This window comes from Barbus barbus (genome assembly GCF_936440315.1).
Source record: "Barbus barbus genome assembly, chromosome: 28".
NCBI classification, from domain to species: domain Eukaryota; kingdom Metazoa; phylum Chordata; class Actinopteri; order Cypriniformes; family Cyprinidae; genus Barbus; species Barbus barbus.
In genome coordinates this window covers 26,626,519-26,641,028 of record NC_136756.1, presented here as the reverse complement: position 1 = coordinate 26,641,028, position 14,510 = coordinate 26,626,519, and the positions used below count along the sequence as shown (strand labels likewise).

General features: G+C 35.8%; 1 protein-coding gene across 2 annotated transcripts; it reads left to right on the top strand.

The window, feature by feature from the left end:
- Nucleotides 1-1,656: 1,656 nt before the first annotated feature.
- Nucleotides 1,657-13,834, top strand: LOC306847937 (coxsackievirus and adenovirus receptor homolog). Of its 2 annotated transcripts, XM_079382189.1 has the most exons (8): nucleotides 1,657-1,785; nucleotides 3,313-3,418; nucleotides 5,668-5,831; nucleotides 7,122-7,323; nucleotides 9,368-9,517; nucleotides 9,790-9,912; nucleotides 11,719-11,857; nucleotides 13,201-13,834. In XM_079382189.1, the coding sequence occupies exons 2-8, from the start codon at nucleotides 3,343-3,345 to the stop codon at nucleotides 13,445-13,447; spliced, it is 1,101 nt and encodes a 366-aa protein (XP_079238315.1). In that variant the 5' UTR covers nucleotides 1,657-1,785; nucleotides 3,313-3,342; the 3' UTR covers nucleotides 13,448-13,834. The 2 variants fall into 2 exon arrangements, with proteins under 2 accessions (XP_079238315.1, XP_079238316.1); XM_079382190.1 differs by lacking the exon at nucleotides 3,313-3,418 and having other exon boundaries at nucleotides 1,703-1,785; nucleotides 13,201-13,754.
- The last annotated feature ends 676 nt before the right edge of the window (nucleotides 13,835-14,510 follow it).

Genomic DNA, 14,510 nt, shown 5'->3' with positions numbered 1-14,510 from the left:
TTCGGAACAACGTAAGATACTTGCCTCTTTTTAATTTTTTTTCCTAAAAACGTATCAGTAATAAGCTCTACCAACTGTTTAAACTGTAATGTTACAAGATGTAAAATGTTTGACATATAACAACTGCTGTATGATATTGTTTAATGCTCATGACTATGTCTGATTGTTTTAGAAATTTCATCACTTCTAAAATTAACAATACATGAATACTTCATACCCATCTTGACTTGTTTTACCGTTTGTGGACATGGAGTAATAAATCTTTAGGAAACTGCGGAATTTTTATGGATATATTTTATAAGGGGTCCTCAATCAAATTTTGACATATGGTACTCTCTCTCCCCTGTGGAACTTTGAATTTGAAATTCAATTCAAATTCATACTGAGACCTGATTCCTAAATTCAGATCCCTAAATTCAAATTAGAGGCTGGGGAAAAAAAGCACACAGACAAATCCCTGCAAAAAATTTGATTCAAATTCACACTGGTGAATGAACCCAGATTCCTAAACTCTGAATTGTGCACACGTTCACACTCACCTGGTGTTTTTGTCCTCAGTGGCTCGTGATGTTGCAAGGGTAATCATATTAGCATATCCACGGCTCTGTGTGTAGTTGTGGGAGTTTGAGGCAGCGTCGATGATCAAAAGAGCTCTTGACTGACAGAAGACTTCATCTGAGTCTGTGTACACACATCCATAGCCTACAGTGACTGTAAGGAGAATCAAGTATTGTACATGCTTTGTAGTGATAATTAGTGTCTGAGCAGAGTCGAGCAAACAATCTGATTCCCCCATGAAATAACACTGCAGTGTTTACATTTTTACATCAGCTACTGTTCATTTCCAAAATAAACAGACACATATTGGCCTATTGGGCTTAATATAAATATAAATGTGAATAAAACCAATAAAAATAATCACAAAAACCAAGCAAAGCTCAAGCAATATCATGCAATGTACAAAACGTGACATACTGTAAGATACACTTCAGCGCAGTGGCTTTCAATTGGTTTTGCATTTGAAAAGTGCCTAAATTGTTTATCAGAAGTAAACAAAATTATCCTTACATGAATTGTATTAAAATTACTCAGAACCACAGTTTTGTAAATCCATTAGCAGGAAGTATGATTTAAAAACCTTTCACAGAGAACAAGCACTAATATTGAATTAGTATTAGTCATCTTATCAAATGGCATGTATAATTGCACCAAAACACCATGTGTGATTGGATGCAGGGCCTTCAGTTTCAAAACCAGCAAGAAAAATGTGTGAATCTGCCCTTTTAAATGTCAGTGTTTATGATATGCTAACTATGGATGACTATAACGCTAGTTATGTTGCATTATTTGAATTTAGCATTGTTTTTAATCCAGATGAGAAGTACTGCTACTGTGATCATACTGTGTTTGAATCAAGCACATGGTTTGAGCCAAAATGGCTGATTTGGTCCATTTACTTACTGTGATTCTTTGAACACATTTCTCATTAGACAATCCAAGTGGAATCATTCACTGTAACGAAAGCTCAAATTCCTACAGAGAAGCAATGAATCACAAATCAAACATGTCATGTGGGAATGGGCTAGTCAGCAGCCAGTTTCACTGAGTTTGTGACTCTTAAGCTGTGATTGGTGGAATGCTGTGAGGGGGCGGAGCCTTAGAGGAAACACCTGTTTACCTGCTTCAGGTGAGTGTGAGAGCTGAATAGAGGAACTAGCAAAGAAAACACCTGAGAGCACTGCTGAGTTTGTTGGATTACTCTGAATTTGGTTGTTTCGTTAAGAGGTAATTTTAATTTTTTTGCAGAAATCCCTTTTTTTATTTGAGTTTACGTAAGCTGTATGTTAACAAAAGAACAGGAGCTTGTTGTGATAGGAAGGACTGCAGTTTGGACTTTGCTCTTTATAAAAGCTAACAGAAATGAAATCCTTGCCTGCTCTGACCTCCATTAATTAGTTTTTCTGGCTTATTTAATTTCTTATGAGACTGAAATGATTACTGTAGACTCTCAAATAAGGCTTATTGAATTAAAAGAAGTCTGATTTCATTGTGAAAGGTGTGTGTGTGTGTAGTACATGTTTAAGCTCTATTCAGTTTTCAGGGGACTCTCTTCCTCAAGGTTTAATTACTGTGTGTTTTATTGGCACATGGTTTCTTCCTTAAATGATTTATAGACACAAAGATAAGAATCAGTTTCTGTGGTTGGGGAGTCCTTTCTTTCTGATAACTCTACCTCATTATAATGTTTGAGTCATATACTGTAGGAACTGCCATTCTCTTGAGTGATTTGCATTTTATACATACATGCATGCAAATAGTATAGGCAGAAATTTTAGCCAGACACTGTTTGAGATGTTAGGATTTGGATTTGCCCATCTGGTCAAAATATCCTAACACACTTGTCAATTGATAGTGGACTTTTCCTGGTTTAAATTATTTATAGTGAATTTTGAAATGTGCTAAATGTTACTTTAAACAAATATATATTTAGGTACAGTTATATTTTTTTATATTGATGTATAGTCATATTTTATTTACGTGCTTTTAGATGCTTTTATAAAATAGACAAAAAAGTATATATATGATTAAATTTAAATGCTATATACATATAGTAATTATAGAGTACACACACACATATATATATATATATATATATATATATATATATATATATATATATATATATATATATATATGTATATGTGTGTGTGTGTGCTGTCAAACGATTAATCGCATCCAAAATAAGTTTTTGTTTACATAATGTGTTTATTTATTATGCATATATTTTTGAAAATATTTATATGTATTTGCATGTATATATTTATATTCATATAAATTATATCATATAAATGTATTTCATATATAAACGTAAAATATTTTTCTTAAATATATACATGCATGTGTGTGTGTTTATATATACATAATAAATATACACAGTACTCACACGTTATGTAAACAAACACTTTTATTTTGGTTGTGATTAATCGCGATTAATCGCTTGACAGAACTAGCACGAGCACACACACATACACACACACACACATATATATGCTTTTATCATTTTTTTCTCATAAAACAGACAATATATTTTAAATATCATATATAGAGAGAGATTTCTTGTTTAGATACATAGACAGACAGACGATATGTTTTTTTCCACCTTTGAATCGAAACTCAAGACTTTCTCATTTCAGCTAAAATGACATTTGAATTTGTCTTATGTGAGACCCTTATCAGAATCAGATGATTCACACTTGCAAATGAGGTGTCCAGTCAGCGAGGGACAATGACAGTCTGTGCTTTTTCCCCCAGGTTTTCTGTGAGAGAAGCTGACATTTGGCTATGAGCAAGTTCTGGTTTAACTTCCCCTTACCTTTGGCTGCGTTATTCATCACTGCAGTATGTCTAAATCATGCAGGTGTGTAAAATATTATTTTTTTTATTTATTTAACACTCTCTTTGAGGGCTTTCTGTGTTAAAGGTCACTTTTCTCTTCACTTTGTGTGGGCTGTATCAAGCTTCTACGGCAATCTATGTGTGACCATGTTATGCATAAATTAACCCTGCATATTAAGAAGTTGTACTGGCCTCCCACTCTACTTTATGCATATTCTAGCACTGAATATTACTGGATCTGAGATTCACTTCAATGCACTTGCATGTGCATTTCAGATTTGAAAAAGCAGCAGATGTAGTGTGCATAAAACAATAAGGTCCTTCATTATCTGTGAGCGTGATTTGCAGCGTGTTAAATGCACTGAAATTATAGAGCATGAAAATGTGATTTTTTTTTTTTTTTTTGACGCTCTCAGGGTTTTAACCCAGCGTGTTGCTCAACACATTCACGTCTTTATTCCAGCTGAGGGAGACAATCCTTAAATCACACAGACACTCCCTGTGTTTTGTGTGAATGTGCAATACTAACAGGAGTGACACAGTCGTCTGACATGTTCTGTTGTTTTGGTGGTGCTAAGAACAAGATGAACGTGACAATCTGTAACATTTCTCCCCAAAAAATAAATAAATAGCAGATGCCCCTAGCAAAGACTGCTCATCTGTACTCAAAGCAGTTTTTGGTGATTTTGAGACTCAAAGACTGACAGGAGTATCTGAGGACTGTGGAGCTCATCCGTTCACGTTGCAGAGATCATCTAATTGCTGTTTCAGGCATTATGTCTGTTCATTCGGCCATGAGTTTCTAATGACAGTAAACAGTTGTTGTTTTACTTGCACATCATTCATAGAAATTAATAATCTTAGTTGGACATTCATCTAACACTTTTTAAATGTTACTACTTAACTTCAGAAGGTTCAGAGAACATACAAAAGTTCCCATAATGTTCGCAAAATGATAAAATGGAATGTTCCCCTAGATCACATAACCAAGAAAAAAAAAAAAAAAATGTTTTAAAGCATTAAAAAAAAAAAAAAACTGGATGTTTTGATCATTGTGAGAACATTTACAAATAACATTTTCATAATTGAAAATGTTGTGAATGTTAGCAAAACTTCTTAATATATTTTGTTAACTGGGAATGTTCTCAAAATGTTAGCACACAACGTTTTATGTTCAGAAATGTTTTAGTTAGACATTAGTCTAATATTTTTTTAATGTTGCTACTTGTATCAGAATGTTCAGAGAACAAAAAAATTATAATAATAAGCTATTTTCATTCGTGTAAACAAGATATTTTAAATGTTTTTAAAAACATTAATTAAAAATGGACGTATTAAATATTCAAAGAGAATTAAAAAATAACATTTTCATAACTTAACAGGAACATTAGCACAACGTTGGTAAAATATATTTTTGTTGGGTTACGAATGCTTTGAGTAAACGTCTCTTTTCTATGCAACTTATAGGCTTAAAATAGAATGTTTTGTATTTGCTACAGTATTCCGCTTGGTGCGGCTAATGCTGTGCTATTACGTCTGTGAAAAATGATCTAGTGATTGTGGCTCAGATAATTTATCAAATAATGGAGAAGAGAGTTACAAGCAGCCATATATCCAGCAAAATTCAGCATGTCGTCAAGTGCACTTTCAGCATTTAAAGAGGCGATGGATGGTGTCTGGATCGAGGCAGTAGAGTGATGCATGCAGACTGTCGCAATTTGGACTGTGCAGCATCATCTTCCACAATCTAGCACTCAGAACCAACCCGCAAGATTGGAAATTGCACTTAGCAGATTTTCTATCACAGACAGAACAGAATGTGCAAATAAACAGCACTATTAGCAGCCGTGATTTATTATAACAAATTCCACTCTTGATCTGTTTTTGAAAGTGCATATTATGGGAAACGTGACTATTCTGAAATAAATGCCACTCCTTCCTCAGACAATTATTGAAATTAAGCTGCAAAAAAATTATTTCTTCAGTTATGGCATCACAATGAACACATGATCAAATATCATAAGGCTAATCAACAACTTGGAAGTTTCATCTCTCATGCAAAGAGGTTAGCCAATCATAAAAGAGCTAATCTGCATGATAAATGTCCAGAAGCAAAAGCAGCCTGTTTAAATGGCATTAAAAACAAATTGCATCTGTTTTAGGTGCAAGAAACTTTGACTTTCAAACAAAGCATAGAATATGGGCTCTTTAAATCAATGTGCCAAAAATTAACCCATTATTCTGTATGTCTCTCTCTCTGTGAACTCATAGCTTTGGCCATACAGGTGACATCCACAGGACCACAGACGGTCAAGAAAGCCCAGGGGGAGAGTGTTACTCTGGGCTGCACATACACCTTGGATGCTCTAGATGTCGGAGACCTGGACATTGAGTGGACACGCGTCAGTCAAGACATGACCCAGAAAGACGACCTGGTGAGAGAGTGCTGAGAATACAGAATAGAGATTAAAGCACATTCAAGCACATCCTGTATTGATACTCGGGCTTGTTACTAGCATCTTTAAGAACAGCAAAAATGAAAATAGATCCGTCATCTTTCGAAAGCATCAAAATGTGCTTAAAATACACTTCTTAAGATGTTTCTCAGAAGGCATAAGAGTAACTGGCAATGTGAAGCGACTTCTATTTAAATGGCATTTTTAAACCACTTTTATATACTCATATAAGGGTTATTTTCTTTATTTTCAACTAAAACCAAGGTTAACTAAAACTAACTTTCAATAACTGGCACGGCAGCAGATTGGCAGAGCGTTATGACGTCAGAATGATGATTGGCAATCGAGTCAGCCAATAAGCACCGGCCTAGAAGCGGAGCACAAAGTAACACGAAACGACTGGAGAGTGAGAAAAAGAAACAATATACACAAAACACACGTGGAACGTAACATATTATATTTAATGCAAATGACAAAAGTGCAACACACTAAGTATAAAAATAAAAACTATAAAACTAATTCAAAATATTCATATAAACTAAACTAATAAAATAAATTATACATAGATTTTAAATGACTTAATATAAATTATAATAAAACTGAATTAAAATAAAATATAATGATATTTTAAATATAATAAAATATAATGAAAAAATTAATGAACTATATAGACGTTTAATAAAAATAAATAAAATGACACTAAAATTCGAAGTAGAATTAAAATTTAAAATAAAAAAATCTCACTTATTTCAGAAAACGGAGAATTCCCATGCTGACCTCAAAGTTAAAATAACAAAAAATAATAATAATAATTAATTAATTTTAAAACATAGCATCTTAATAATGCTAAAATAACATTGGCACTAAATGGTAATGACACTAAAATAACACTCATATTAATTGAGAGACTGGAATATTTGTCACACTGCATGACCATTTAAAGTAAACTATGAAGGAAGAAAGTGCAAAGAAAGCATGCTGTGCAGCTTTTCTTTACGTAACATCTGTTGTTTTTGATCAGACAAGAATGTAGGAATGTTTTCAGCTCCATGTAGATCACAGTCTCCACCTCATCAATCGTATCATCTTGATGGATTTTGCAATTTCCTCCCATTTCTACCTTGTCCAGACCGCTTCACCTCAGGCTTTCCTGGGATGCGTGTGGAGATTCAGAGAAATCTGAGCGTAATGCGCCATCTTAATGACGGCAGGAGGTTAGACCTGTTATATTAGATAAGACTCACTGAGCTGCGTTTCTCTGTCTGACAGATCTTATCCTACACGGGAGGGAAACAGTACCAGCTAGGAAGTCCAGACCTGATAAGTCGCTTTAAGTTTGTTGGTGACCCGAGTCGCGGCGACGCCACGGTCAGCTTTACCAGCCTCAAGGTCTCGGACACGGCCACGTACCAGTGCAAAGTGAAGAAGACACCCGGCATCGATTCGAGGAAAGTGACTTTAGTAGTGCAGGGTGAGGACGTGCACATTCTGTGAATTTGCTGACCGGTTCTGACACTCTTATCAAGCCAACGGGTTTCTGTTTTACCGGTTCTCTCCACCCTAGCCTGCCCCTTTCATCCAGTCGCTCATGATGTGACATGACTGGAATGGTAGGTGGGGTGGACGCTCTTTGTTCAAGACTGCCTCCTGTTTTCCTCTGCTAACCTCAGCCCAACCCCGCCACCTCATCTGTCTAGAGACTCAATGATCTCCACGCTCTTGTAAAACTCAGGCTCAGTACTGCAAGCCTTTAAGAGTACAGTGTAATTATAGCTTCATTTTTAGACTTCAAATAATATCAAAAGTTTGATTTACTTTTTTCAACCTTTTCTGGTTTCAGTTTAGTGTTATATATTTAAAAAATTTTTTGAAGGATAGGGATTTTTGCACTGTTAGGGATTTTTAGAGACATGTTTTAGAGTTCAAATATGAAATCAAAAATAATGAGGGTAACACTTTATTTTAGGGTCTCTTAATTAGTTGCTTATTAGCATGCATAGTACTGTATATGATATTAGCCATTTATTAGAAGTAATTAAGCACACAATAATGCCTTATTCTACAAGACCATATTCTACATCCCTAACCCTACCCAATACCTAAACTTAACAACTATCTTACTAATTATTAATAAGCAGCAAATAAGGAATTTATTGACGGAAAAGTCGTAGTTAATAGTGAATGAGTGTTCCCTATTCTAAAGTGTTACCATAATGGTTTTTACAGACATCGTTTTTATTAGTTTTGGTTTTAGCCAAGTTTTTATTCCCAGTTAACAAAAAAACAATAATGATACTTTTATAGTTTTTATTAATATTTTGATATTGATATGATATTTATTGATTTGATATTAATATATTGATGTTTTTATTTATATATTTTCTGAAATAGTTTGGGATTTTTAATATGTCTATATCTTTTAGTTTTTATTTGCTTTTACTTACGTTTTAGTTTATTTAATACATAAAGTTAAACTAAATGAAAACCAGAAATGTTGCCCTGGCAGCTAACTGAAATAAACAAACAAATAAATAAATATTTTTTTATTAGATTAGTTAACATTTATTTTATTTCAACTAAATATATTTGTATGGTTTTAGTTTTAAATTTAGTTTTAGTTTTACGGGGAAGTCGTGGCCTAGTGGTTCGACAGTCGGACTCGTAATCCAAAGGTTGCGGGTTCGAGTCTCGGGCCGGCAGGGATTGTAGGTGGGGGGAGTGAATGTCCAGCGCTCTCTCCACCCTCAATACCACGACTGAGGTGCCCTTGAGCAAGGCACCGAACCCCCAACTGCTCCCCGGGCGCTGCAGCATAAATGGCTGCCCACTGCTCCGGGTGTGTGTTCACGGTGTGTGTGTGTTCACTGCTGTGTGTGTGTGTTCACTGCTGTGTGTGTGCACGTTGGATGGGTTAAATGCAGAGCACAAATTCCGAGTATGGGTCACCATACTTGGCTGAATGTCACTTCACTTCACTTCACTAGTTAACTATAATAACAATATATTGACTATTCACAGTATATTTGTGACCGTTTTGCTGACAACATAAAATTAGGCCGCATTGTGAATCGTGCAATGCTTTTAATGCATTTCCATGTGGCCATTCAGTTTTCTAAACAGCGTAATACAAATTTCACAGTCCTTCCTTGTCTTGTGATTTGCAGATACGAGATATGAGTCAGTCAACATGAAAGTGCATTCATTCGCAACCTATGCACTTCCTTAAATGTGACGCATTTCTACATGAAACTGGATAAGAGGGAACAATTATTATGGCTTGATTTTTATCTATGAGGAACAATTTAGATTGTTAAAAACTGTCCGACCTGATGTGAGGTTCAAGCATGTATGTCAAATGTCATAAATTAAATAAATAAATAAATAAATAAGACTCAAATATTGAGATAAAAATGTTGTGCTCTATATTGTCCAGCCCTAGTAAATGTTACAGGTTCAAAACAAATCAGTTTGCTCCATGCATCAGTGATGTGATTTTTTGTTTTGGTTTCTTTCAGTACGACCTTCGCCCCCGAAATGCTGGGTGGAAGGTAGCGAGGAGAAGGGCGGAACCGTTTCGCTCCGCTGCAAATCTTCCCAGGGTTCACCCCCTCTAAAATATGCATGGAAAAAAGAAAGCGGAAACCTGCCACCAACCGCAACACAAAGTGAGTTCCCACCGGTGAACGCAGGTCTAGTGCAACACTATTCAGCAAATACTTCAAGCGAAAGTTTAATATTCGGTGCCGCTTGAACAGCCTGTAGCTTCAGGCCTGTGTGTTGTCAAGCCAAATACAGCTGCTGTAGCCTAGATGAAAACAAAAACATTTTTTGAGCCTCATAGCAACCAAACCATTTTTGCTGTGTGCAATCTGCTGTAAACGCCGCTACAGGTCCTTTCGCAATGGCTGCACATTCTGAATGGCTCTTTTGTTTGAAGATCCCCAGACCGGAGAGCTGCTAATCAGTAACCACAGCGACAGCTACAGAGGGATGTACCTCTGTGAGGTCAGCAATGAAGTAGGCACTGAACGATGCACATACGCCCTACAAGCATATAACCGTAAGTATGGGTGGGTCTGGAATGTATCTGCACACCTAAGCTTCACTTAACGTCTGAATGTGAGCGCATCAGACAACATTTTATTCTCTGACAGAAAGACAGCACAGACATTTTACAGAAAGACGAGGTATCAAAGAGGTAAACCAACAGAATCAAACCTGTGAACCAACTCCAGGGCAGGGCTAAAGTAGACTAATGTTAGTGTAATCACACCATAAACCTGTCTTTTTAGTCTTTAAGTGCCAGATATTGGTGTCATATCATTGAATTTGTATTTAATGTAGGGCTGCATAACAATTAATCACATTCAAAGTAAAAGTTTATGTTTACATACTATGTGTGTGCATGTGTGTACAGTATACAAATACACACACATATGTAAAAAATATTTGTATGAATATGTATTTCTACTTGTATATGATTTATATTTAAATCTTTTTTTACTATATACATGTATGTGTATATTTATATATACATAATAAATATACAGTGTACACTCACATATAGTATGTAAACATAAACTTTTATTTTGAATGCGATAAATCGCGATTAATCGTTTTGCAGCCCTAATTTAATGTGATCACAATTTAATACAAAGCATTGTAAGTTACTAATTATAAAGCTTTCATTTCCATGGTTATTCAAACAGCACATGAAGTATACAGAAAGCGAACAAACAACATTTACATTATCAATCACTGACTTCAGTCTATCGCTTTTTAAAAAACTCCATTATAATCAATGAAGCTGTCTACACTCTGAAACTAATTTCGTACTTACATGGTACATATATGATGAGTATTCGCGAGAGTGCAGAATTGAGTTAGCAAGTGCTGTGCGCACACTGTACAAAACTCACCTGAATGCCTTTGATTGGCTGTTGGATTCATAAGCACAACAGAATCGTGTGCGATTGGCTGTAATGCGCAATGCTGTAAACGCACCTAAATCGAAATGTGATGCAACAGGAGCTGATCCAAATGTAATACCATCAACACTTTTAATTTAATTTTCACTTTATTCGTGACAGCCATAATATATTAAATAAGGTCTTTTTTGACCAACTTGGTGATCAAAATTACCAAAATACCAGCTGATTTAAAAAGATGAAGCAAAAATGGCTAAAAAAAAGTGTGGTTGGTGAAAAGCAAAGATCCTGAAGCTTTTGACACGCAGATGCCTCTGAGTTTGATGCCATTTAACCATTTTATCTATTATATAAGTGGTTTAATTGTCTACATAATTAAGCATAAGTCATTTGTAAGTAAACGTCTCTTTGTGATGGAGAAAGGTGATGCAAATCATCTTAAATCTAGAAATCCAGACATTCTCTTGTGTATTCAGCACATTTCTGTTCAGCGTTCATACCTCATAATCAGGCCAACTGCAGTAGCATATCTGTTTATAAAGATCATTATGCAGTATGTGTATGCAGTATCTTTCCTGTAGCTCAAGTAGTAGAGCATGGCGCTAGCAACGCCAAGGTCATGGGTTCGATCCCCAGGGAAAGCAAGAGCTGATAAAAATGTAAAAGCTGTAACTTGAATGCAATGTAAGTCGCTTTGGACAAAAGCGTCTGCTAAATGCATAAATGTAACTGTAATGTAAATGTGTCCTTGAACGACTTCTGTCAGCTCAATAGAGGATTTTGTGCCATATATTATTTTCATAAACCTATTTATTCTCCAGATGATTTCGTGAGACTGAAGATTTTGTGAAATTTCAACTGCATTTTCAGATTAATTGTTTCTCAGGTTAAGCGTGAGCCACTACATAATCTGTTTTATCCAAATCTTTTATTTCTAGCAACCAACAAAGCGGGTTTGATTGCTGGAGCTGTGATTGGTGCATTGCTGTTGCTGCTCCTCCTCCTTTTGCTAATCTGGCTCCTGATTTGCTGTTGCAACAAGCGACGCTATGAAAAAGAGGTTGCTAATGAGATCAGGTGAGATATTGCTGGTTTATTATAAGTTGCAATGAAACTGAAGTAATAAGGTGATTGGAGATGTCTGGCCATATGTCGTTTTCACCAGAAGGTCCAGTTACATATACTTTTTAATTATAAGCTAAAGTGAGAACATGCATTATGAATGCCTTCACTGTCTCTAATCCAGAATATTAAGGCTAGACATCACAGGTGAATAAGGTCAAATTTAAACTAATAGATATCTTCATACTTCACCAGTTGATTAATCGCAGTACATTAAGGCAACTGTTTTGTATCACAAGTTTCTGAAATCTTATTTTTAAATATGCAAATATAGATAGGAATGAAACTGGAAAGTTTAGTGTAAGTTCTGCTAAAGAGTTGATTTCTGGAATCACTTTTAAAGATGCATATTGTATTTGAAACATCATTTTTGCAAAAGGTTGATGGACATAGTGGTTGGTTTGGTTTATTTATTTATATAGCACTACTAAAAGAACCCCGGGGGCTGCCCACAGTGCTTTACATAAGAGCAAACAACCATAACACCATCACACACATATAGACAATCTGATAATCGCATATAATCTACTATGTAGTTTAACTCCCATAAGCTGCCACCCCAAAGTGACACATATTTCATATCTCCTGAAATGCAAAAACTCATTGGTTGTGTTGAGTTGATAAATTTATATTTTGTTAAAAAATAATGGGAAAAAACTCCTTGGTTCTGTATCACGCTGGCTAATGGCATATTTTAGCTTCAAAGGGGTGAAAATCACCAAAGCGCAACAACTTTTTCTTTTCTTTTCTTTTTTTTGTACAACATAACTTTCCACTAAAGTTCAGATGCAACTTGAAATTTAAGCATAATCAACTTGACTGTACAAGTCATTTCAACTCAAATTACATTAAACATTAAGTTGAATTTCATATAACTTATCAAAATAAGTTGAGAAATGTTGATGAGTTAGAATAATGTAAAAACATAAGTTGCCATGACTTACTGATCATATGTTTTTATAATAAACATGAAACTTTTGGAGGAATTTTTGGAAATTCCATTCAAAGTCTTTTTGGCTCAAAATCCTGAGCGGTGTGAATGGGCTCAACACTGGCATACTGTCTGACTACATGCTCAAAAGTTTCCCTTCGGCAGGGGAAGTAAATCATAGATGAAGAATGTTTCACAACAAATCATGGGTAAAAACACTTCTGACTAATCAGCAATACTGGTTATTCATCAATCATAACCACACCCAATAATGATTAACTGGATTTGTCCCAGATATACGGTATGTAGGTGACCTCTTTCTACTTCGCCTGTACTGTAAATATCAATTTCCTTTACCGTATTTTAGGGAGGACGTTGCAGCTCCGGAGAGTCGCCCGGGAAGCCGTAACTCCAGCTTCCGTTCTGTACTGAATTATCGTGCCCATCCGGGGATCCATTACAACTCTGTGGGCAAAGCCGATGTCACACGGGTCGGATCCGGTCACAGCAGTACCTACACCGAACGCAGCAGAGTCCAAAGGGAAGCCAGCATGCTTGCGTCTGATCACATGCCTCCGCTCAGATACGACAGCAAATACGGATACCCCGTATAACCACCAACGTCCTGCCAGGGGACACATCACTGAAAAGATTAAACTCACTAAAAAGATGCAATACTGTGCAAGACCATGGCAAGATTGGAGGACACTAAAACTGCAGAAGAATATTCACATATGTGAATTTTCCTATTGTTCAGGATAGAGGTCTGCTAATATATGTGTATAGTTGTGTTGATGTATTTTTGTATGATTGTTTTATAAGTATTTAGGTCAAATGTGCTCATGGTATTAATTGGAATATATTAATCTAATAAACCTCATAACAATAAGTTCAGTCTTTTAAGACTGATAGTAAGAGATTTAAAGTGTCATCTTAGTGGTTGTTTACAAGGGTGATTATATAAAAAATATCAAAAACACCGTAAGCGAAACACACAGATCTGAAAAAAACTAATTAAAACACTTTGTAATTCAGGCCACTAGTTGGCGATGTCAACTAGACACATGCACCCATACACATTAAAGTACATACCCGCGCAGATGCATATTGAATGAACACGTAATGACTAAACACATAGTAGATACAATAGTTATATCAATAGTTATCACAAATTTGCATTTTTGTAGTTTACACAGAGAAGACGATAATGCTATCGTTTTCAGCAACTTTCACTCTGAAACCTGTTTTCAAAAGTTTGCTTTCAAGCCCACAAACGGTCATTGTCGTGTAAATGAACGACCAAAACAAATTTAGTTGTGCCCCTATTTTGGGTAATGAAAGGTTCATATTTTGGTTTTGGGAGTCCCCAACAACAGGGTGACATGCACGCAAGGTCAAAAAATACTTTCATTTTCTTATATGTATTTATTTTTCAACTTATTTGCTCAAAGACTCCGAAACGATTCGTTCAACGATTCATTTTTCCAAACCCCTCCTATGCATGACTCTAATCTGCAGTAGCCCCTCACTGCAGAACAAGATCCAGAGGGCGGGGTTGGATCCACATCCAGGGGGTGGAGATGGTAGGTTTAGGGATGAGGATGGGTGGTTTAGGGATCAGGGGGTGGAGACGGGTAGGTTTAGGGATGGGGATGGGTGGGTTTAGGGATCAGGGGG

Bases quoted from the DNA above. Each gene is read 5' to 3' on its own strand.
- LOC306847937 (XM_079382189.1), top strand. From the start codon at position 3,343: ATGAGCAAGTTCTGGTTTAACTTCCCCTTACCTTTGGCTGCGTTATTC. The intron at 9,913-11,718 runs GTAAGTATGGGT...TTTTATTTCTAG, and splicing joins CGCCCTACAAGCATATAACC to CAACCAACAAAGCGGGTTTG. The intron at 11,858-13,200 runs GTGAGATATTGC...ACCGTATTTTAG, and splicing joins GAGGTTGCTAATGAGATCAG to GGAGGACGTTGCAGCTCCGG.